General features: G+C 28.2%; 1 protein-coding gene and 1 long non-coding RNA gene across 3 annotated transcripts in view; both read left to right on the top strand.

Moving 5' to 3' along the window:
• Nucleotides 1-5,041, top strand: part of LOC129959649 (uncharacterized) — a 34,205-nt gene extending 29,164 nt beyond the window's left edge. Inside the window, exon 2 of the mRNA XM_056072536.1 lies at nucleotides 4,941-5,041. Coding sequence (XP_055928511.1) covers nucleotides 4,941-5,041 — 101 coding nt within the window. The remainder of the gene's footprint in view (nucleotides 1-4,940) is intronic.
• Nucleotides 5,042-17,894: 12,853 nt separating this feature from the next.
• The window catches only part of LOC129960937 (uncharacterized), a 40,779-nt gene continuing 33,685 nt past the window's right edge, over nucleotides 17,895-24,988 (top strand). For both annotated transcript variants that reach the window (XR_008783727.1, XR_008783726.1), the window contains exon 1: nucleotides 17,895-18,010. This is a non-coding gene — a long non-coding RNA (uncharacterized LOC129960937). The remainder of the gene's footprint in view (nucleotides 18,011-24,988) is intronic.

Here is a 24,988-nt window from a genome sequence, read left to right as displayed (position 1 = left end):
AGAAGAATTACATAAATATCTACACGATAAAAAGATTTATAAGTTGAGTAAATTGCAAGATAATGGGTGAGATTTTTTAAATAGATTATTTGATCTACTGTCTAAGGCGTTCAATACATTTTAATACATATTCAAGTTTTGGCTTTCTCAAGTTTATAGAAAGTATTGCTTCAATGAATATTTAAAAATTTATGTCCCTTTTTTTAAAAATTGCATGATGCTATTGCATAGTGAATATGCATGAGGCAAAAAAAATCGTTTATTTTCAAAAAAATGTATTCAAAACTATATAGTTCTTCTTCAGTTTTTAAGGAAATTGCTTCAATAAAGCTGTTTAGATGTCCATGCAACAATATAATATGCAACATAACACTAATAATCGATCATATCCTATTTTTTGTGCCTTTCATGGAACTTTGAGGCCAGCCACGAGTTTTTTTGTTTAGTGTTTTGATGTAATTGTGTAATTTCAAAAATATGAACTGACAAGAAATTTCTGTATCTTTCCTAATAAACTGAAAAAGAAGAATATGGTGGACTCTGTGTAATGCATATCTTAGGGCAAAAGTGTGCCCTCAAAATCCTGGATTGTGCCATGGAAAATAGTTAAAATAGAACGTAAAGCTTGCAGATGTGATGAATAACATAAATGTAAAATATTTAATGCACTTACTCTATTTGCTTCGAAACATTTCTGACAGCTGTGTTTCTAGAGAGATAGAAAGGATTTACTGCATGTGTTATCATTCATTAATGCATGAAATCCAGTGGCGCAACTGGTGGGGCAAGCAGGGGGTCATTATAAGAGGGCGCAAAATTGAGGAATAAATTAGTTATATTTAGGAGAAAAGTGCGTCTGTTTTTTTTAAATTGAGTTCCAATTTATTGCATTTATTATTCCGTATTATTGTATGTTTTAATAGTTTATTGCTAAAATTAAAATGGCTCCGATCATGTGTGGAAGCGAATACAGAACACAATCTTCTTTCAATCTGGACACCAATTCAAATTATCTTTATCAAAACCAAATAACAAATAGAGGTCTATAATAGACATTTGATGACCTAAACTCCTTTTCTTTTCTAGGATTTTTCCAAAGTGATTAGATGAGGGGAATTGAGCATCCTTTAAACTTTTTTTAAAAAGGGAGAATAGTATATCAATCAGCTATACTGTCTCAGGATTTCTCACGTTATCGATGAAGATATAACTTCTATTCATACCAATTGGTTATCCGTTTTTTCTGAAATTCTTGACAAATTGGAAATAAAGTATTATTTCTATTTTTTAAGAGCAAGGATTGAAAAAGTTTTTATAAATTAATTAATATATATTCTTTTCATTATTATTCGTATAAATGGTTTTATTTACCGAATCAAATGAAAAATGGACGCCTCTTACTATTTAAAAATTCTTAACTCTATTTTTTGAGAATTTAACAAATATATTTGTAATCATTTTTCAAATGTATGAAAATTTTTAACCAAGCAATTGTTTAAATTTCTTATTTCAACCCTTTTTAAATTTCATTTTAAACTTTTTGGAGTAATTTGATAAATTTCGTTTTTTTAAACATATTGGTAATATGTCCTTATGACGCCTTTTTAGATTAAATAGCCATATACATTGAATATTTATTGTGTAATTATCTTTATTAATTTCAAAAGACAGTGTTGTATCCATTGTCTCTTGTCTGTCTTTGAATAAAAGTTTAACTGATTAAAAACTATTCACAATTTTAATGTTTTTTTATAAGAACTTCTAAAAATAATTTCGCACAAAATATTTTCTACATTATCTTGAAATTCTCGAAATTTTACTTGCTGTGGCAATTTTTCTGTAATTTTAAAAGACTTTCAAAAATATTTTTAAGTTTAATTTGCAAAAGTAGTTTTCATTGTTGAGATTTATCTAAAAACTTTGCTTCATCAAATTATTAAATTGTTTGTTTTTATTCTGCTTATGTCTTAATTGCTGTGTAAAATTTTAAACATAAGCTAATTTTTATCTTAGGTTAATATTTATTAAGTGTAGGTCTATTTAAAGTATTTTTTTTATAATCTTTAAAACTTTAGATATTTTGTTAGCGATGCATTTCATAACAAAACTTTACATTTTCTTATTTTAAAAGTTAAAGTAATTGTAGCTATTAATATATGTTATTTACTTATGCAATATGGACACATAAAATAGCAATTTTTAATCAGGTAATAAATGAAATTATTGTAATAACTATTTGAAATATGCGTCACTTTAATTGCTAAAATCTTTCAGATAAATCAGACATATTTTTTTCACCAAAAATTGAATTTTTACAGCTTATGAATATTACTTTTTTACTTTTGCGTGTTGTTGTGAGCGTATGATTATTTATGTTTCAATATAATATTTGGAATAAGATGATTCTTATGCAAATATTATGATTGCTATGACTTTTTTAATTTTTTATTTTGTAGATGTCTACAGTTTCTAACATTTCATAAGAGGATAATCTTGCTTAGGTTTAGGGAGGAAATCTACAGCAATTAATTTGTTATTCAATTTTTTTATATTGCTTTTATTTTATATATTCTTTATAATTAGCTGAGAAATATACAATTCTTATAATTTAAGTTTGAATTGTACTTTCCCAAAGTGATAAATTATTCTTCATTAATTTTCATATTTTTAGTAAATAATACTGCTTAATCTTTACAATAATTAAATGTAAGGTCTTAAACCATAAATCGTTAGCTGCCAAACAGTCTGAAAATGGTCTTTTTTTTCTTACATTAAATTTAGTTCAATTGGTACAGTTTTTTGGTGCATTGTCATTGTTTTTTTAATTAAATAACTTTCACTAAAAATTAAATAAGTTTAATAACTAATTAAAGTTGGTTTTCATTACGCATTTGAAGCTGATCCATAAAATATTAGTCATGTAAGTTCGAAAATATTTTATAATTATAGGCTTCATAATTTATAATTTATGTAATTATATATTCATATAATTTAGGCTTCAATGCAATTTTCAATCTTAGCCTCTTTCGCATAAAGTTTTAAAGGAAGAGGGGGAAAGGGATTACGCGGATTATAGTTTCAAAAATCAGGGCAAGGCGCTATTTTAATATTTGTCCTCGGCATCGTTTTGGTAGGTACACAACTGATGTAATCCATTGTTTCATAGAATATGATAAGTTATATCATAAAATAACGAGACATTCCATGAAATAATTGTTAAATCATAAGTTATTTCATGAAATAACTAGAAATGTTATGAAATAATTATTAAATTATTATCAGTAATTTCAACAAATAACTAGAAATTCTATGAAATAAGTGTTAGCCATGATCAGTTTATTCCATGAAATAACTATATATTCTATGAAATAATTGTTAAATGATTATCAGTTATTCTATGAAATAACTAAAAATTCTATGGAATAATTGTTAAATCATGATCAGTTATTCCATGAAATAACTGGAAATTCTATGAAATAATCTAATTATACACTTGAGAGGTAACATATGCATAATTTAAAATTTATATTGTAGTTGACATTTATTGTAATATAATTCAAGTTTATTGTTTACTTTGTTTGAATTGTTTTATAATCCAAACTTAATATTTTAATTATTATTATTAAAAATAACTATTTAAACTTTCCATGTGTCCTTTATATTAAGATAACAGTTCGAAATAATAGCTAATGTCGGCAATTCATTTTCTTCTTGCCCTAAATTTTTCTACGTATACAATTTCAGATTCTGTGCCACTTTTGTGTTTAAATTGATAGTTCTCAACATCCGATTTTTTTTAAAAAAATTAGTATTGAACAAAATAAATACTGAGATGCTATTTGGGGAGGGGGAGGGAAGAGAGAGAGAGAGGAATTAATTCATTCTGTGATTGTCTCTTTTTGTTTTGAAATCTAAACCGCACATGATTCAGTAGGATTACTCGCCATTAAATTTTGAACTTGTCGCTGAATTTTTGGTTCATGAGAGTAATAGAGATTAACCCTTGATACGCATGAACAGTAATTAGTCATTCTTTGTTGAAGTGGTCCACACAGCCTTTTCTGTACCTGTTTAGACTATAATAATCAGACACTGACGGATGTTGTGGTTTGTTATTAAAAATTCCGCTTAATCAGGAATTTTTAAAATAATGATACGGAATTTTTAAAAATAATGATACGGAATTTTTAAAAATAATGATACCGAATTTTTAAAAATACTTTGTTGCATACTGTTATTTTTTACTAGGCCGCAAAGATATTTTGTGTGGTTGGACCGAATTAAACCTTCTAAGCAATTCCCTTTTCATCTCCAAATTTTCAAAACCAAATATTTTTTTAGTCGATTTTAATTTAATTTTTAATTAATAATTTTAAATAACAACCTTTGGCCAGCAATAGGCAAACATATAAACGCAAATCACTATCTAAAAAATTGGTTTCAGTATAGCGTATATAAAAAATGCAAGACTGAAATTTAAGATAATTGTTTTATTTTAAGAAATAGAAAAAAATAATGACAAAAACTTTTCTTAATACAATCTATATAATATGTCACAACAGGATCGGACATTATTTAAAATTATAATGCCCCACCTTCTTTTATAATTATGAAATAACACTGTATATAACTCTCAAATGGTAATTAATTAGGAAAGTTACTAGTATAAGGTTCTAAAATTAATTTAAATAATACTTAGTTTTAATTTGAATAAGTTCGATTGCATGGTCTCTAAAATTAAATGAAAGCACAAAATTAAATAAGTTCCAAGATACCATTATAAATCTCAAAAGCTCAATGGCCCTTAAAGTTGTGGGGCCCTTGGAAATTACCTATTTTATAATAACCCAACTCTGCTATGTGGACTGTAAATCTGACATTCTTGTTTCAGATACAATAATTATACGTATGTGGATTGAATTTTTGTATTTTATTTACAGTTTTGAATGAATATAGTGATGAAAGATGTAAATTTAATTTACGACTTATCAGTCGGAACAGAACTTGGGCACAAGCCTTGAAAACTCCCCTCTTCTGTTAAAAGATATATTCGTCATCAGCGGCATGGCGAAAAAAAAAAGGGGGTGAGAGGTATAGAAGTCTTTGAGGGCTCCCAAGAGAACTAATTTGTCTCTAAAAAGAGACTTATTCAACTTTAAAAAAACTGGACAAAAAAATCTTGTTTTACTCTAAGCACCAATTACGATCGTTAGGCAAATATTCAACATGTAATCTGAAGCGGAATTAGTTTCCCATTGATCGTAAAATCAATATCATTTCCTATCAAAGACCATTATCGATTTCGATTTTGTACTTGTAACATACACAAGATGTCCTAAATGAAGCTATACATTTCCGAGAGGCTGCAGCAAAAACCTTTCACCAGAGAATAATAATAGAATTAGAGTATGTCTAAGGAGATAGTGGGAATTTTCTCTAGAGTAGTGGAAAAAGGAGAGTTCTGGCACAGTTTGACCTCAGTTGACCCCGGCTGAATTGGAGATAGCGAAACCCCTTCTCTGCAACTCCCCCCCCCCTTCCCCTCCACAACCCCTTCCAAGACAGATAAGGCTTATCTATCTTTTAGGACTTTGAAGATTTTTGGAGTGTTTTTTATTTTTGAAACTTAGAATTTTTTCAGAATAAAATAATTACTAATTAATTTTTGTTACTTCTCGAATTTAAATTCTGCTTTTCAGGAATACCTTTAGATTTTATTCATTGAATGAAAATCTTTGATTAATTCTCATGAAAGCTGTTTTATTGATTATATAAGGCATTATTTTCCTTTATTTTTTTTATTTATTTTAATGCTGTGATAAAATTTGAATTTAATAGGATTGGATATAAGTATTATTCAATAGAATAGAAATTTTAAATAATAAGATTTCGTTATTATTTTTTTTCTTAATCTGTTTTAAAGAAAATGTTAATATTTTGTCCATTTGATATACATAATATATATTTCAAAATATATTAGCTTTAATTAATTTTTCTAATCTGATTCAATTGACTCGTCATGTTGAATATAAATTTTCCAATGACAAAGGTGATGATGAAATATTCCTTCAATAAAATATAGAAGTGATCTTTTAAGAAATTCTTTTAATGGCTAAGCATTTCTTAGATATTGAAATTCAACCCGAAATATTAATTTTCTAATGATTTAGAAACATTCTAAATTGAATTTTTTTAAAGCTTAAAATTGTCCAAATCATTTTATCAAATAAATCTTAAAAGCGATACCTCTCACATTTTAATTTCTTAAATGAAGATTAATGTGCTTATAGATATATAAGTCTACCTTCAATCATAACAGTATATTCTAGATGTAATGCCTATATTAGCCAAGACACATAGAGACTATCTTTCGAAATGTTATGATAAAAGAGTTGTATTTTATCTCGTGCACATAGTTTTCTGCGTCACTGAATATTTTATCGTAAAAATTTAGTGAATCTTCGACAGTACACACTTTTAACCTAGATAATTCAATTTTATAAGGATTTTTTTTTCCTGACTTCGAATTTTTACAGCAGTATGAAAAGATTTCTAGAAATAGAGTTAACGTTTCATATATTTAAATTCCATTTTTAAACCTTTATGATCGTGAATATTTTTAATGTGTTTTTTTTAAAAAAAATATTATAACTGAATTAATTTTTTTCCACTTCTATGAAAAGTTTGCCTAGAAAAATCCTCATAAAAGCTATTTTTTTTAAATTTCAAATCAGTTTTATAAGGAATTTTTCATTCAATTTATCAGCTTTGATTGAATTTTAAGTTCTGATTCAAATTTACTCTTTGCATTGAACATAATTTTTCCAATGAAAAGGCGTTGAGTGAGTATTTCTTCAATAAAATAAAAGACTTATCATGAAAAGAAATATCTTAGATGTGAATAAGTTTTACTTAGATAATGAAAGTAAACTCGAATTCTTAATTTTCTATCGATTTCAGTATGAACACAACACGAAATTAATTTAAACTTCACTGCTGCAAGTGAAAAAAAAATTTAGTTAGAGAAATAGATTTCATTTTAGCGGTTTTTCAAGAATTAGTTTTTTTATGAGGATTTATTCTTCTAATTTGTTAGCTTTGACTAATTTTTCTTGCAAGTCTCAAATTCTCTCTATTGTATTAACATAATCTTTCAGTAACAAAACTGATGCCAGCGTAAATCGTCAATAAAATATAAAAGTAATTATGTTATAACTTCTTGCGTATGAATAAGTGTTTTCTTGCATAATGAAATTTGTTGAAATTAAAATAAGAATTTCATCCTTTTATTAATTCAAGCATAATAAAACTGTGCACTATTTTTAAAGTTCAAGGCTGTTGATGAAAAATTCTTTCGACTTAGAGAAACAGACTTCACTCTTTCGTTACAAGATTGCGTTATTATCTTAATCTTTAAAAATTTTAAACATTTCTAGCGGAAATGCTAAAAGTTAAATATATTACTAATCGAGTTTTAATTCCTTAAAATAGATCAATGCGCTAACAGATACATCGATTTATCTTCAGTAATAGCAACCATCAAACCATTTATTTTATATTCAATGCATATTTTGTCCACGCACTTGCACTGGAAGCAGATTACTTACAATTTTTGCAAAAATTATCAATAAAAGGATTGTATTTTAATCCGTGTTTACTGGAGTACTTCTTTGCCGATTATTTTATCTTCAAAAGTTAATCTTTATGCCAAAGAAGTCAAAATGTCTTATCGAACACTGGTGTTGGCGATTACGAAGTCGCTGACCATAGTATTAAATTATAACAACTTAGAATTAGGTTGGAAAGACAAAATTTATAAAATATTACTCGTGGTGAAATATATCAAAATAAACGAATTAGGAATTTAATATATTTTATGTTTAATTTCATTTAGTTTTAGTTTATTAGTTTTCACATTTAGTTTTATTAGTTTCTAGATATTTGTTTCAGCATTAAAAAAAATGATTATTTCCGTTTTTTTTTCTTTTCTGTAACATTTTCTTTTCTTTCTTTTTTTCTTTTTTAAATTTTTGATATCTAATCCGAGAAATGAAAGTCTATTGCTCGGAGATTTTTTCTTCTTATTTTTAACAGGAATCTGTTTTTCCCAGTAATCTGTAATGTCCCAGTTTTCCTATTCTGTAAAATTTCGTTTTAGAAAAGTAAGATCAATCTGAAAAGAGATTCTTCTAGCTTTAAAGAAAAAACGGAGTAGAAAGAATTTGTTATTAATTTTCGATGCTTAATTCTTTTCCGAAAAATCGATCAGTATCATTTTGATGTATAACGAAATTTATCAACTTTACCTCAGTATATTCTCATCCATACACTTCTAAAACTTTCAATCGCTTTCACAAAATTTCATTAATTTCCGCTAATATTAACGATCATTCGCCTAAATATTACCGCACAAACCAAAAATTAGAGATTTTTTTTTTAAGTCTTTGATTATTTAATTTCGTTTTAAGTTGAAACTTTTATCGATATTTTAAAAATGTAATGCATTAATTGAATCTCATCTTTTCTCAGGTTTTAATTCTATATGCATATATCAGATCTATGAATTTACTATCATTCATGCTTCCCGTAAAAGAATATTTTATATATGATGAGGATATTAATTCTTTTCATAAGCTGGAAATTCATAAGTTATATTCATAAGTCAAAGAACTTCTCAATATACATACATACTTTTTCAAAATATCTGTATCTTTTGGTTTCGAACATTAAAAGTTTTCATCGTTGAATGTTAAAACTAACAATTACAACCCCTCAGCCATGAAGACCTAGACAGACAGCTTAAAATTTGCTTCAAATATGATAGAAAAGATTTTTTTTTTTTTTTTTTTAATGCATGTTACAACTCTTTAAGGTGATTACTTGTTTACTTTAGTGTTTCACCGTTTATTTTCATCAAAATGGAATATTCGATCATATATTACTAGTCATCATGATAAGCATGAATGATAAGCTAGTAAGCATGAATGATAGTAAATTCATAGATCTGATATATGCATATAGAATTAAAACCTGAGAAAAGATGAGATTCAATTAATGCATTACATTTTTAAAATATCGATAAAAGTTTCAACTTAAAACGAAATTAAATAATCAAAGACTTAAAAAAAAATCTCTAATTTTTGGTTTGTGCGGTAATATTTAGGCGAATGATCGTTAATATTAGCGGAAATTAATGAAATTTTGTGAAAGCGATTGAAAGTTTTAGAAGTGTATGGATGAGAATATACTGAGGTAAAGTTGATAAATTTCGTTATACATCAAAATGATACTGATCGATTTTTCGGAAAAGAATTAAGCATCGAAAATTAATAACAAATTCTTTCTACTCCGTTTTTTCTTTAAAGCTAGAAGAATCTCTTTTCAGATTGATCTTACTTTTCTAAAACGAAATTTTACAGAATAGGAAAACTGGGACATTACAGATTACTGGGAAAAACAGATTCCTGTTAAAAATAAGAAGAAAAAATCTCCGAGCAATAGACTTTCATTTCTCGGATTAGATATCAAAAATTTAAAAAAGAAAAAAAGAAAGAAAAGAAAATGTTACAGAAAAGAAAAAAAAACGGAAATAATCATTTTTTTTAATGCTGAAACAAATATCTAGAAACTAATAAAACTAAATGTGAAAACTAATAAACTAAAACTAAATGAAATTAAACATAAAATATATTAAATTCCTAATTCGTTTATTTTGATATATTTCACCACGAGTAATATTTTATAAATTTTGTCTTTCCAACCTAATTCTAAGTTGTTATAATTTAATACTATGGTCAGCGACTTCGTAATCGCCAACACCAGTGTTCGATAAGACATTTTGACTTCTTTGGCATAAAGATTAACTTTTGAAGATAAAATAATCGGCAAAGAAGTACTCCAGTAAACACGGATTAAAATACAATCCTTTTATTGTTAATTTTTGCAAAAATTGTAAGTAATCTGCTTCCAGTGCAAGTGCGTGGACAAAATATGCATTGAATATAAAATAAATGGTTTGATGGTTGCTATTACTGAAGATAAATCGATGTATCTGTTAGCGCATTGATCTATTTTAAGGAATTAAAACTCGATTAGTAATATATTTAACTTTTAGCATTTCCGCTAGAAATGTTTAAAATTTTTAAAGATTAAGATAATAACGCAATCTTGTAACGAAAGAGTGAAGTCTGTTTCTCTAAGTCGAAAGAATTTTTCATCAACAGCCTTGAACTTTAAAAATAGTGCACAGTTTTATTATGCTTGAATTAATAAAAGGATGAAATTCTTATTTTAATTTCAACAAATTTCATTATGCAAGAAAACACTTATTCATACGCAAGAAGTTATAACATAATTACTTTTATATTTTATTGACGATTTACGCTGGCATCAGTTTTGTTACTGAAAGATTATGTTAATACAATAGAGAGAATTTGAGACTTGCAAGAAAAATTAGTCAAAGCTAACAAATAAGAAGAATAAATCCTCATAAAAAAACTAATTCTTGAAAAATCGCTAAAATGAAATCTATTTCTCTAACTAAATTTTTTTTTTTCACTTGCAGCGGTGAAGTTTAAATTAATTTCGTGTTGTGTTCATACTGAAATCGATAGAAAATTAAGAATTCGAGTTTACTTTCATTATCTAAGTAAAACTTATTCACATCTAAGATATTTCTTTTCATGATAAGTCTTTTATTTTATTGAAGAAATACTCACTCAACGCTTTTTCATTGGAAAAATTATGTTCAATGCAAAGAGTAAATTTGAATCAGAACTTAAAATTCAATCAAAGCTGATAAATTGAATGAAAAATTCCTGATAAAACTGATTTGAAATTTAAAAAAAATAGCTTTTATGAGGATTTTTCTAGGCAAACTTTTCATAGAAGTGGAAAAAAATTAATTCAGTTATAATATTTTTTTTAAAAAAAACACATTAAAAATATTCACGATCATAAAGGTTTAAAAATGGAATTTAAATATATGAAACGTTAACTCTATTTCTAGAAATCTTTTCATACTGCTGTAAAAATTCGAAGTCAGGAAAAAAAAAATCCTTATAAAATTGAATTATCTAGGTTAAAAGTGTGTACTGTCGAAGATTCACTAAATTTTTACGATAAAATATTCAGTGACGCAGAAAACTATGTGCACGAGATAAAATACAACTCTTTTATCATAACATTTCGAAAGATAGTCTCTATGTGTCTTGGCTAATATAGGCATTACATCAAGAATATACTTTTATGATTGAAGGTAGACTTATATATCTATAAGCACATTAATCTTCATTTAAGAAATTAAAATGTGAGAGGTATCGCTTTTAAGATTTATTTGATAAAATGATTTGGACAATTTTAAGCTTTAAAAAAATTCAATTTAGAATGTTTCTAAATCATTAGAAAATTAATATTTCGGGTTGAATTTCAATATCTAAGAAATGCTTAGCCATTAAAAGAATTTCTTAAAAGATCACTTCTATATTTTATTGAAGGAATATTTCATCATCACCTTTGTCATTGGAAAATTTATATTCAACATGACGAGTCAATTGAATCAGATTAGAAAAATTAATTAAAGCTAATATATTTTGAAATATATATTATGTATATCAAATGGACAAAATATTAACATTTTCTTTAAAACAGATTAAGAAAAAAAAATAATAGCGAAATTTTATTATTTAAAATTTCTATTCTATTGAATAATACTTATATCCAATCCTATTAAATTCAAATTTTATCACAGCATTAAAATAAATAAAAAAAAATAAAGGAAAATAATGCCTTATATAATCAATAAAACAGCTTTCATGAGAATTAATCAAAGATTTTCATTCAATGAATAAAATCTAAAGGTATTCCTGAAAAGCAGAATTTAAATTCGAGAAGTAACAAAAATTAATTAGTAATTATTTTATTCTGAAAAAATTCTAAGTTTCAAAAATAAAAAACACTCCAAAAATCTTCAAAGTCCTAAAAGATAGATAAGCCTTATCTGTCTTGGAAGGGGTTGTGGAGGGGAAGGGGGGGGGGAGTTGCAGAGAAGGGGTTTCGCTATCTCCAATTCAGCCGGGGTCAACTGAGGTCAAACTGTGCCAGAACTCTCCTTTTTCCACTACTCTCTAGATCAAAAAATTAATCAGTCCAACCCATTTCTCATGAATCTTCAAAATCCATTTCTATTTAGGACGAGCTCTTCATTTTAAACAGGAAATTCTGAAAATTTTTCATTTTTTTCCTTTCTAAAAAAACTTTTTATGAAGTTTATTAAATCGATGTCAATGCCCTAATTTTTAGTAAAAAATTCATATTTTTTCCCTGACAAGTATTTCTTTAAAGACAGAAAATTATCTCAGTTATCTCAGTTATCTCAAAAATTAACCAAATGATTAAAATGAAATATAATAAAGTCTATTTTCACCGAGTAGATTATCCTTGGTTGTTAATCTTCAAAAACTGTAAATAAAAACTAAAAAAAAAAAAGAAAAGAAAGAAAAAAAAAATGATAGAAAGACCTCCTTTAGCATATACACGCAAAAATCGATCAATTATCTTGTAAAAGATAATCAACAAGATGTAAATAAATAAGTCTTTTGTTTATGAAGTTATAATAGTACAGGCCTCCCGTTGTAAATAAAATATTTTCAAAAGTACTTTTGCGTTCATTTCTGTTCTTTTTCGGTTCTTTTGCGGATTATCTCCAGTTGTCGCATTACCCATTTCCGCTAGTAATCGGGTATACGCCATATTTCATAAGATCCGGTTCTAGTCCTGTTCAAAGCATTCTGGATATTTTTGAAGGTTTCATAATTTTACGAAATTTCCAGAACGAATATTTCAGCATGTATCTGACAGAATCTCCGTCTTTAAATCATTTAGTCGCCCTTGACGATCAGGTGGTTCGCGGATATTAATGGTCACTAAAATTTAAAATTAAATATTCTATGTAACTTGGTCTCAATGGCTTCTTCAGCAAGATATTTTTAACTTTAAATTTTAATAGATATATAAATCATAGATGCCTTGCACCTCTCTGTTCATTTTATTAAACATTTCCGGGTTTCCCCCCCCCATCATCTCCCCTAAAAATTCATTTTAAAAAATTGATACACTTTAACAATGTAATCAAATTTCTGACCTAAAACAATGTAAAATTTGGCATTTTTTCTTCATGCAAATCGTATTTTAAATACGAATTTAAATCCTTCAAAATTCTTCAGAGATTTAAGTAAATATATCGCTTGACTACATGAAATCCACTTTCTCAGTAATGATTTGTGTTAAGAACAGGATATAAATTAGAATTGCAAAAGGAGAATGAAAAAAATATCTGCAGCGGTGACTTTATCAAACGTTGATCTTCCAGATTTTTTTTTTTCCCTCCTATCTTTGTTTGCTATATTTTTAATATTTGTTCAGAATTCTTCCGATTCTTATTGGAAAATATAATTAGATATTTTTTTAAAAATTGATTAAATCTAGAAAAAATATTTATAAGGTAAAAAAACTAATATTATTGAAAAGATAATTTTTTGAATTTTAAGAGGATGTAAAAGTTATTTTTATATTGCAATATTTTTGGAATTTATCATGAAAAAACGTCAACATTTTGTTTCCTTTTTTATTAATTTTTTTTTAAATTGAACCAAGGTTCACATTTCCACCTTCCTAAATATACATAAGCCAAGTTTTGTAGCTTTAAGTTAGAGCGCCAACACACACACACACACATTTATCTTTATTATCAGTAACGATAAAGATAAAGAGGGAATTCTAATTGATTTAATTTTGAAAATTCATTTTCTGAAACACTGCGAAAAATTACTCTCTAATGTATTTAGACATTTATGGTAAACGAAACAAGCTCACATTAGCTTGAAATAATTCGCATCTTTTATACTTAATAGCATAATTTAGATATTTTCTGTTTTGATTTATTGATAATATTTATCTGATGTTATTTGAACAATTGTTTTTTTTTTATTTAGTAACATGAGCAATTTTATTTATTTATTTATTTTGAGTAATAGTGAGGAATGTAAAATTAAATACAGATGTTTCCAAAATGAAATATTTTAAAATTTTGAAAAGATTCTTCCAATAAAATAATAGGGCAAATATCTTTAAAACCGCAATGTTATAGTTAAATTAGCATTCCATTTTTAAATTAAAGGGGGCCGCGGTGGTAAGGTCTCGGCTTTGGAACCGGAGGGCTTCATGTTCGAGACCCGAATCCACCGAAGAACCGTCGTGTAAAGGGGTCTTTTGCACGTTAAATCCATCATTAACAAACGTCCTCCCGCTGGTGTGGTGTGGAGAGGGGAGTGCCAGCTCAGGTGTCTTCCTCGTCATCTGACCGCGGTTCAAAATTACGAGGTCCGTCCCAAAATAGCCCTAGTGTTGCTTCAAACGGGACGTTAATGTAACCAAACCAATAAAATAACATAAAGTATGTTTTAAATTTCCAAAATAAGTCACCCTATAAGAATTGAATACGTTTTATGAATCTGAAAAATATCTGAAGCCCAAAATATATTCTATTTATGGAGATTATCCGTTTTTGAAATGTACAAGAATCCTATTTGGAATTTATGTATATTGAAAAAAAAACAAAAAAAAACTATATTTTAAAATTTTATCTCATAATCTGCAGTTGAAATGTTTATTCTGATTGAGAATGTCTCTAAATTTCAAAATATTTTGAGGCAGTCCCTTTAAAAAAAAATAAAAGCAGCTCTCAAATACTCTTGATAACTGCTATACGTTACCAACATGAATCACAACAGTAGTGAAAACTGAACAATTCAGTTTCTGTCTTTAACTATTCTTCAAACACTTGATAGAGTAATACACTATAACTGACAAAACCACATACTACAGAAAGTATGACACTTTTTCGAATACTGATGACTCCCATGGCAGTCATCTGTGCATTTTCTGCTGCAGTTTGTACCATTTGAGACAGAGCAATGTGGTTCACAGCAGCTGATATGTCAGTCAATACTCCTTCTTGAAATGCCGGGTATGATGAAATAACTGTTCTGATTTCACAAAATCTTTCGTTGATCCTCGAGCCAAAGATAACTAGGATACAAACTTTGAACAAAAGAGCGGTTCCTAAACATGTACCAGTAATTAGATGCCAGACGATGACAGATGTTTTCAGTAGTAAAGCAGTGAGCACTAATATCTGGAAAAGAAAGGTGCACAGTAAGTTGAAAGCTATAGGAGAAATAATCTGATCAGTTTTGGAAATGACCGATGACAATTGTTGCAAATTCGAAGCCAAGTTGTGCATCACCTCTGGTGTCAATCTTGAATTGTAATACACACTGGTCAGCTCTTTCTTGCAATCCGATATCATACATTCTAAATTATGGTAAATGCAACAAATTAATACGACTGCTAAATCTTGGCCGGTAAATAATATTATGTGAGCGACAACAGTAAACAAAACAAAGACTAAATACTTATAATTATCGGGAATTTTGTAATGAAATTCATGAAGTTCCGTAGTTATTTCTTCTTCTGAGAATGCAAAATAGCAAACTATCATTCCTATTCCTGTAGCGTAAGCTATACAGCAACCTACAAGTATCCACCATCTTCGTGGTACTTGTGGACATGTTGCATATTTTGAATGCATCTTTTGTAGGAAAAAGAAACCATTTGCTATATCCGTACTTTTTCTTGCAATATACGTTCGTAATGTAAAAGAAAACATAAATTGCAAATTTCCTGAAATCATTAATCTAGTGAAATGAGCAACGAATAATGCATATATGTTAGTAGCTACCATGCATGCCAGCACAATATCGTAAAAAGTGCAAAAAAACTTGATAAAATATTTCATAACCTTCGACATGTTCGTTTTCGGAAATGGTACTCCCAAAATAACAAAAAATTTCAAAATCAAAATGATTTCACTGTTATTAATTTTGCTGTAGCTTTTTGTTGAATTTGTCATCATTATCAAAAAAAATCATTATAGAATAAACATTTCCAAATTTCTTCAGAATGTTTACTTATTAAATATTATCGGATTAATTAAATTTAGTATGGATTATACGAATTATTTTCTATTTCAGTTTGTTGTTCATTTGTTTCAAAAATTTTGGCAAGATTCTTCTTTGAGAAACCATAATATAGCAAATAATCAACTGCTGATAATTTCTATTCCGATATTCGAAAAAAAAAATGATTTGTTGTTTCTTTTCCTTTAAAAAAAAGTGCGTCACAATTGTATTTGCTTTGAAATTTCAGTAAATTAATAAAATTACTATTTGAGAACTGAACCAAACGCTCTAATTGCCTAATAAAAATGGTGCAGATGTTTATAACATGTCGTCATCTATCAATTAAAATAAATAAGCTATAAAGCTATTAATTAAAATCGATAAAAATATTTACGTTAAGCCTAATAGCTTTTTTTATGTTGCTAAGAAACTTAATGTTCCGTAAAATGAATTTGACTACCTATAATATAATAGAAAATTATCCACTGAAAATATGGTCATTTTTGCTGTTGTTGAAATATATTTGCTTGTCAATTATGGTTTATTTTTAATAGATATTATGCAAGTTAGCTGTTAAAATAAAATTTTTTAGAACTATATAGATGGGATTAAAAAAACCTTTTCTAGAATGTAAACGAATATTCTAGTCGATTTTCAATAAAAATGCTTTTTTTTTTTTGTAATTAAAAGCTTGGTATTTTGAAGTTAACAGTGAATGTTTTTTCTTGATCTAAAATATGATAACTGTTATTTACGAGATGTAATATCCTTCAGAACACAGAGTAGATGGTAATGACTTTTAATATGTATTTCGAAAAGTTCAGGTATAGATTCTATGTAAAGCTCATATGCGCAAGCTTATCAGAAGGGTAATTATAATACTTTAAAATAAGAAATATAATAAAGCCAGACTTTCTCAATGACGGAGAAAGACAAAACTTATGGTTTGTTATCAACGAATTCATTTTGCTTGTGTGCTCATATATTTCATTACATTATTTTCAAGGTTACGTACTTTTAACTGAATACTCACAACTACAATTCTAATTAAATTCTAATTCTCAAATAAAATGAGCCTCTCTAACTGGTGGTCCCTACAAAATTGACTGATTTCTCGACACTTAACTGTACGCTCTGCTTGGAGGCCATTTGAGAAATTTTTTGTTATCACCTTAAAAAGGGCAGAGTACTTTCTCGTCAGGTGTAACAACTTTGGTTCAAAACTCTTCTTCAAGATTAAGCCATCCGTTCGAGAAAAAGAGGTGAAGGTCATGGGAGGTTCTCCCCTCACATCTGGTCAAAGGTCAACTGACGGGTCCTCCGTCTATGTGTCCCTCAATTTAGTCGCAACAACCTCTCAACTGAAATTTTGCATTCAAAATCTAACAACAGTTATTGAAGCTCAGATGTGAAATTTTAATTAGATCAAACTGAAATTTAAAGCATACAATATGCAGTAGAAAATTTTCACAAAATAAATCTACTGCTGAAATTCAAAAAGAACAGTTACTTATATTTATCACTCATGATAATAAATAACATAACTGCATGCTCCCAATTTAAAAAAAAAATTTTTTTCTTTCCATAAATAAAGGTAAAAATACTTGCTAAATTCAGCAAAAAATAGCCGGTCGTTTAAATGCGCCACATCAATCGTATAGGGGATGAAAAAATTCAACCACCGACAGTGAAAAACCGTCATTGTAGAAGAGCGAATCGGTGTAAAGTTGCTTAGGGGCTGTCAGTCAGAACTCCCTCCTTTTCAATGGGAAGATAATCCCCCTTCCATTAAAGCGAGGGATTGGAGAGTGAGTAGGGCGGACCCTTTCTATAGTTCGTATGACTCACTGTATTGTGCTCGGCTAACGACTCGGTGGATTATGTTCGCTTGTATTTCAGACGATTTTGCTTTGTCCCTTCCTCTTCAAACTGGATCTTCTTACAGCGTTCTTTCCTACCCTGAGAGTCACAAGATCTTTGCCGAATTCTTCGTAAGTAGACACTCAATTAAATTTTATTTTGAATTTCTGAAGGAAGCTTCACAAATTATTAAATTTTTGTCGAGGCATCTACGAGGGCTCTTTGAGAATTTTACTTAGCCGTTTATAGGGCACAATTCCGGGACATTGTCAAATAAATTTTTTTAGAGTTATATCATGTTAAACTGATGATGTAAATATTAAAACATCAAAATTTTGTTGATTTCCCATTTCATTTATGAAATAAGAGATGGTAAATATACTTGCCAGAGATTATTCAGGGAAAACTGAAAGTGGTAAGCATACTTACTACTGAGCAAATACTTATCACTCAATTTTAAGTCATTTAAAACAATTTTATACAAGTAATTTAAACAATTTTTAGTTAGAAATCATGGAATTCAAATTCAGTAGTTTTACATTAAAGTTTGAAACTCATTTCGCATTTATTAGGCTGCTTGGGCAGATTGCTACATTGCATAAAATGAAAACTGTTACAATCTGATGTAATTTTAATAATAACATCTTAGCCATGTTTTGCTTTAAGAAATAAACTACAGTATTTAAATAATGAATACATCAAAAATGACGTCAAAATATGTATAAGATCATTAACAGAAAGATTCCAAATTTTAAGAAATTCCAACAGCATCAGCAGTTTTGTTCATTTTTTAAAACGAATGTTGAATTTAAATTAAATAAATTCAATGACAAATAATGATAATTAAATATAAGAATATCTTAGATGTAAAAAATATAGCACAGTGGTGTTTCATGTCTGGAACTTTTTCAGCAATTAAAATTTAATGACAAATGCAGAAACTTAATGTCGCTACGAAAACCCTTACATCGTGAACGAGTAGTGGTTAGCATATTTACCACTTTTGAATTTAAATGATATTTAACTATAGACTTAAAGCATTTGAGAGCTATTAAAGTAGCTTAATCGAATTTTAATCATCTAATTACCCTATTTATCATTTTAAAATATTTTTTGAGCCTTTATGAAAAATCTTTTACAGGTGATAAAAATATATACCAGAAAACTATAAAGGAATAAACAATCAACTCCATTCTCAGTGTCATCATCGCTAGTAATTTTGAAGGGAGGGGGGGGGTTGGTTTTGGATGTAAAATACCGGTTGTATGACTTTTGCGTACAATACACTTTACGTACGAATCATAAAACTGTCAATCAGTTGTCTCGTTTACAATGCGGTTGTGTTACTGATAAGGGTCAGTTCTAGAAGAAGTTTACCCTGAAAATTCTCCTAGTTGATGAAGAAGTGCTTGGGGGAATTTACTGGAAAGGTTCTAATATTAAAAATGAAAACTTGTCAATATTAAAGTCATCAGGAAAGTGATCAACAAGAATTTAAACAATTCAGCACTTTAATAAATATATGAGACAGCATTTTACTTGTTTTAGCATATTTATTCTTTCTTATAGCGATTAAATCCGACATAATCTTTCTGATTCGTGCACTTTTTACAAAAGCGGTAAATAAATCTTCTATATTAGCAACAGATTCCACCACACACACTTATTCACTCTGCTTTTGCACCTTCGTCCCTCCCTTCTTTATAAAATATAATTAATAGCCATTTATATCGGTGTGTTAGTTTTCTAACCGATAGCAGCGAATATTTTAGGAGCTGATTATAAAATAATACTATTATGCTTTATTCAAATGATTACGTCTTATTATTTATTAGTATTCAAATACTGTCGCAGAAGCTTGAATTTTATAAATATTTGCTAGGTTTACAAACTATTGAAAAGTGAGGTCTGTGATTTTTAATTGAGAATTATTACTAACATTTTCTTTCAATTTTTTTAAAATTAGGTATTCGGTTTAGCAGTTCTTATTTTCTGTTAGCGGATCATTATTTGTTTGAATTCTATTTTAGTGATTAATTTTGAGTTGAATATTTGTAAATATTATAAATAGAGAAGATCCCATTACAAGGAAACAAAACTTCTAATCTTATTATTTATTTACATCTAAAATGCATTGCAAATATTTTTTTTTTAAAAATTTCTTAAGCACTTTGCCGATGTACATGTGATTTTCTATTACAACTTTTGCTAGTTAATCTGCAGCAATTAGATCTGAGATATTGTTAACAGGATCATTTAGATAATTCAGAGTTATTAAACACAGTCAAATTACAGTATTTATTTGCGCCTACCAAAGTTAATGCCTCAAAATTAATCTATGATTTAGCAACGGGGAAGAAAATCTAAAAAGTTGCTGGGAATTATTCTGCATAAGAGAGTCAGTTAATCACTAATAAATTGTTTAATGCAAAAAACAAAGCGTAAATTCGTCTAAACTATTATTCGAGATTCTGGATGATTGTAATGAAAGTGATAGAAATTAAGTGTGATTCTGAAAATGAGATTCAGTTAATCACTAATAAATTGTTTAATGTAAGAAGCAAAACGTAAATTCGTCTCAACTACTATTCGAGATGCTAGATTATTGTAATGAAAGTGATAGAAATTAAGTTTGACTCTGAAGATGAAAGTCAGTTAATCATTAATAAATTTTCCATGTAAAAAAAGAAAACGAAAATTCGCCTAAATTATTATTTGACATTCTAGATTTTTGTAATGAAAATAATAGAAATTAAGTGTGACTCTGAAAATGAGAGTCAGTTAATCACTAATAAATTGTTTAATGTAAGAAGCAAAACGTAAATTCGTCTCAACTACTATTCGAGATGCTAGATTATTGTAATGAAAGTGATAGAAATTAAGTTTGACTCTGAAGATGAAAGTCTGTTAATCATTAATAAATTTTCCATGTAAAAAAAGAAAACGAAAATTCGCCTAAATTATTATTTGACATTCTAGATTTTTGTAATGAAAATAATAGAAATTAAGTGTGACTCTGAAAATGAGAGTCAGTTAATCACTAATAAATTTTCCATGTAAAAAAAAAAAAAAAACACCTCAAATTCGTCTAAATTATTATTCGAGATTCTAGATTATTGCAAAGAAAGTAATAAAAATTAATCATGACTTTGTTTGAAAATGAGAGTTAATCACTAATAGATTGATTCATGTAAATTTTTTTTTTAAAAAATCTGTCTAAATTATTATTTGAAATTCTAAATGATTGTGAAGAAAGTAATAAAAATTAAGTCTGACCCTGTTTGAAAATAAGTCAGTTAATCACTAATAAATTGTTTGATGTAAAAAAAAAATAAAAATAAAACGCTAATACGTCTAAATTATTATTTGAGATTCTAGATGATTGTAATGAAAGTAATAGGAATTTAAAAGTAAATGAATTTACTGAATTCACTACAATGAATCATCACGTTTCAAAATTGCACGAGGAGATAATTTACTGTTGAGATTTAATCCCGACCCGCTTTCGACACTGAGGGCGAAGAGCAATCTTAAAACCGTCATAACTCAGCTAAACATAACCACTGTATGTGGATCTAACTGCTGAAAAGAAACTTTTCCAGATGGCTGCAAATGTATTCAGTTTGAAGTGCGGCATCTTTCAAATCAAAAGAATGCAAACCAAATATAAAAAAAAGCTATAAATCCTAATGTGGGTGAAGAAACATGAGATTCTTTTTCTGTTGTTTTATGGCAGGAAAATTCGAACCATCCCCTTTATAAGTGTTCTGCTTTAAATCGAGTGAAAGCCGAAGAGCGATTGAAAGCAGGGGAAGGGGATTTATTATAAGAACTGTTTTCGCGGAAATCATAAACCGATACTTGTAAAATAAATATGGGGGTATAAGATTTGCTGAGAGCGGTACCATACGTTGCTATATATATATAATAAATCTCCCAATTGGATATATATATATATATATATATATATATATATATATATATAATAATAAATCTCCCAATTGGTATAAGTGGAGAATTTCTACTATATGAGGTCACAGGGGTGAAATATTTCGAGGGTTTTTCTAGAAAAACTATACAGAAGAATAACGGGATGATGACAAGAAAGTAACAGAAACTAAATTTTTTTCATCTTTTGACTTTATATTTATGCTTGTTTTCAAAAGTGGGTGCTTATAATTCTTTCTATCAAAGAGAAATTTACGTGTTATTCGGATTTTGATGATATGAGGTCACAGACACTGAAATATTTTGGGGCCTCTCAAAACAAATTATACTGATGACAAGAAAGTATAGGGAACTAAACTTATTTGTTGAGATGAATTATAAAATATATTAATCTTTTGATTTTATTTTTATGCTTGTTTTCTGATATCCATTTATATTTTGAAGGCAATTCCTGTAGTTATTTAACCCTTTAAAGAGCCATTTTTTTTCTAGTCATGTTATGTTAAAATATTTTTACGCTTAAAATTAGAATAAGAAAAGGGATTCATTTAGCTTATTAAATAAATTTTATTTGATTATTAATTAATTTGGTTAATTAATAATTAAGTAACAAACCAAGACACATCATTTTGTATGAGATAAAGAACTGAAGCATCTAAGTTTCTGTCTTTCTAAAAAAAATTGTCCGAACTTATGCCAACCTACATAATTTCATACAAAGATTGATAAATTTGGTGGGAAGTATACTTCCCACGGCCCTAGAAAGGGTTAACTCATCTACAGCTTTTATTTCTCCTCATTTGTACAAAGAATATACTTTTTATAGCCACAATATATGTATATATGCATGTAAAACGTGATTTTATGAACAAAATTTGTTTTGAAGCAAGAGTCGTGGAGTTTCTTAGTGATTTTTATAGTTTATAATTTTAAGGAAATGGTCAAATTTTTGTAAGCTATCAAGATCCTTTCCCAAGCTCTGCTGAGAACACTGTGGCGTAAGAATAGGTTAGCAGAAAGTAAGAAAGAAAGGCTGAGAAAATATTTATAACTTATATAGTTTTTGAAAAAAAATTGCCAGTGCATCGTTTTTAGTACATTCCGTGAGAAAAATGCGATGTCGCGCAATTCAGAAGTTAAAAATACAAGAAATATTTTTAGAGAATAAATTAATTACAAATTGTAACACACGCACACATACATACATACGCATATGTATACACATTTAAACATATATATTCTCTGTGGATTGATCGAGTTTCTTTATCTTGAATGTATATGTATATGATTAAATAGGTTAAAAAACAAACTTTAAAGTATACTCTCTTATAAAGGTATCACCTCACTCTTCCCATAAAATCGTGGACATGGGCAGTACCGTCAACGACGCAAGTGCTCAGATTTTTATTTTCAGACACCCGCATATGAGTTTTGTGTTTCATAATACGGTGAGGAAAACCAAATATGCATTGTGAATGCCTTTTTTTCTCAACCGATTGAAATAAAAATTTAACACAGAATGCAGTTTTAATATCATGATCATTTATCAAATTTCGTTGATCTAAGTTGTGTTTTTGAATTATTACGTTTACTTGTATGCAAAAGTATAGACTGACAAACGATCAACTCTTTGATGGATTTCATTCAAAATTCTATATCTAACTTTAGATGCTAAATTTGTATAACGATTTTATTCGTATAGCTGTTTACGTTTATTGTGCTCATTTGTCCTCGAATAGCCATACTGAGAGACTTCATGTCAATGGATTTCATTCAAAATTTGATAGAAATATACAAATTTGTTGTAAAGACAATGCAATCAAATTTCAATTTGTCTAGCTCAAGAGGTTTTTGAGCTAATGTGTTCACAAACTTATAGACAGACATTTCCTAACTTGTGTTTTATAGACACAGGGAAATCTGAAATGTTGAGATTTGTCACTATCTCTGACGGTTACAATACTTTCTCTTTGCATAATTTGTTATATAAGTAACTAAAAATGGGCTTGAACTCATAAATCATTAATTTTTTTATAAATTATAATGAATTTTACTATAAACAGAGGACTATTATGAGAAATGTTTATGTTGTTTAGGAACTTCAAAGGAAATAAACACTGTAAGCTTTCTATAACCCGAATGGTATATTCTATAATCTACCCTATTTTCTGATAAAGAAATATTAATTCCAAATAACAAACAAAATTAAATTAAATTTTAGAGGGAAGTACAAAAGTGCATATCGAGTAGCATTCAATTTATACACACAATACAGCTACAGTCACAAAATCATGTACTAGTCTGTCGATCACAAGAATAGCTCCCGCCAAGAAGGCTGTCTAGTGGCGGTCGCTGTAGTAACAAGACTAGTTCATTTCTAATGGGGATTAAGCGTGTAGGGAATTGGCGGAATTAAAGGTTACATCACGTCATTCGTCTTCTCGGATTATGAAGAGTTGCACGCTTTATCTTATCCTTGTGTTTATTTTGCTTTTGCTTTTATAATTATTTGTTCCTTACTGGTTTAATTGATTTTGCTAATTTGCTAAACTTGCAAGATGGCCTTTAAGTTAAGGAAGGGTGAAATTTTGATATCACAGGCACGTAAAATTGTATATAATGTTGCGGAATTTTGTTCCAGTGAAGCTTCATCGAAATCTGCGTTAATTCCACTCCCACAAGCTCTGAAAAGGGCTTCTCAAGCAACTGGAATTTCTGAAGCTACAATAAAAAAAATAAGAAAGGAAGTTTCATCATCGGGCTCATCGACAGTTTTAAAATCACCCGGTAAACACCGTAAAAGACCTAGTGAGCGAAACTGTGAAATAGACGACTTTGACAAGTGTGTTATACGGCAAACAATTCAAGACTTTTACATAAAAGAAAGGAAAGTACCATCCATCAGAAAATTACTACCCGTGTTGAAAGAAAAAATTGGATTTTCGTGGCAAAAAGACACATTGTGCAAAGTCTTAAATTCAATGAATTTCCGATGAAAGAAGTGCATGAATAATAGAAAAGTACTCATGGAAAGACCAGAAATTGTTTTTTGGAGACACAGATATTTGAGAGAAATGAGATGTCACAGGAAAGCTGGACGACGGATTGTCTATATTGATGAAACTTGGGTAGACAGCAATTTGACATTTAAGAAATGTTGG

Source organism: Argiope bruennichi, chromosome X2, assembly GCF_947563725.1.
Source record: "Argiope bruennichi chromosome X2, qqArgBrue1.1, whole genome shotgun sequence".
In the NCBI taxonomy this organism is placed as follows: domain Eukaryota; kingdom Metazoa; phylum Arthropoda; class Arachnida; order Araneae; family Araneidae; genus Argiope; species Argiope bruennichi.
Note: the sequence above shows the minus strand (reverse complement) of the source record. Positions and strands in the feature narration are given on the sequence as shown.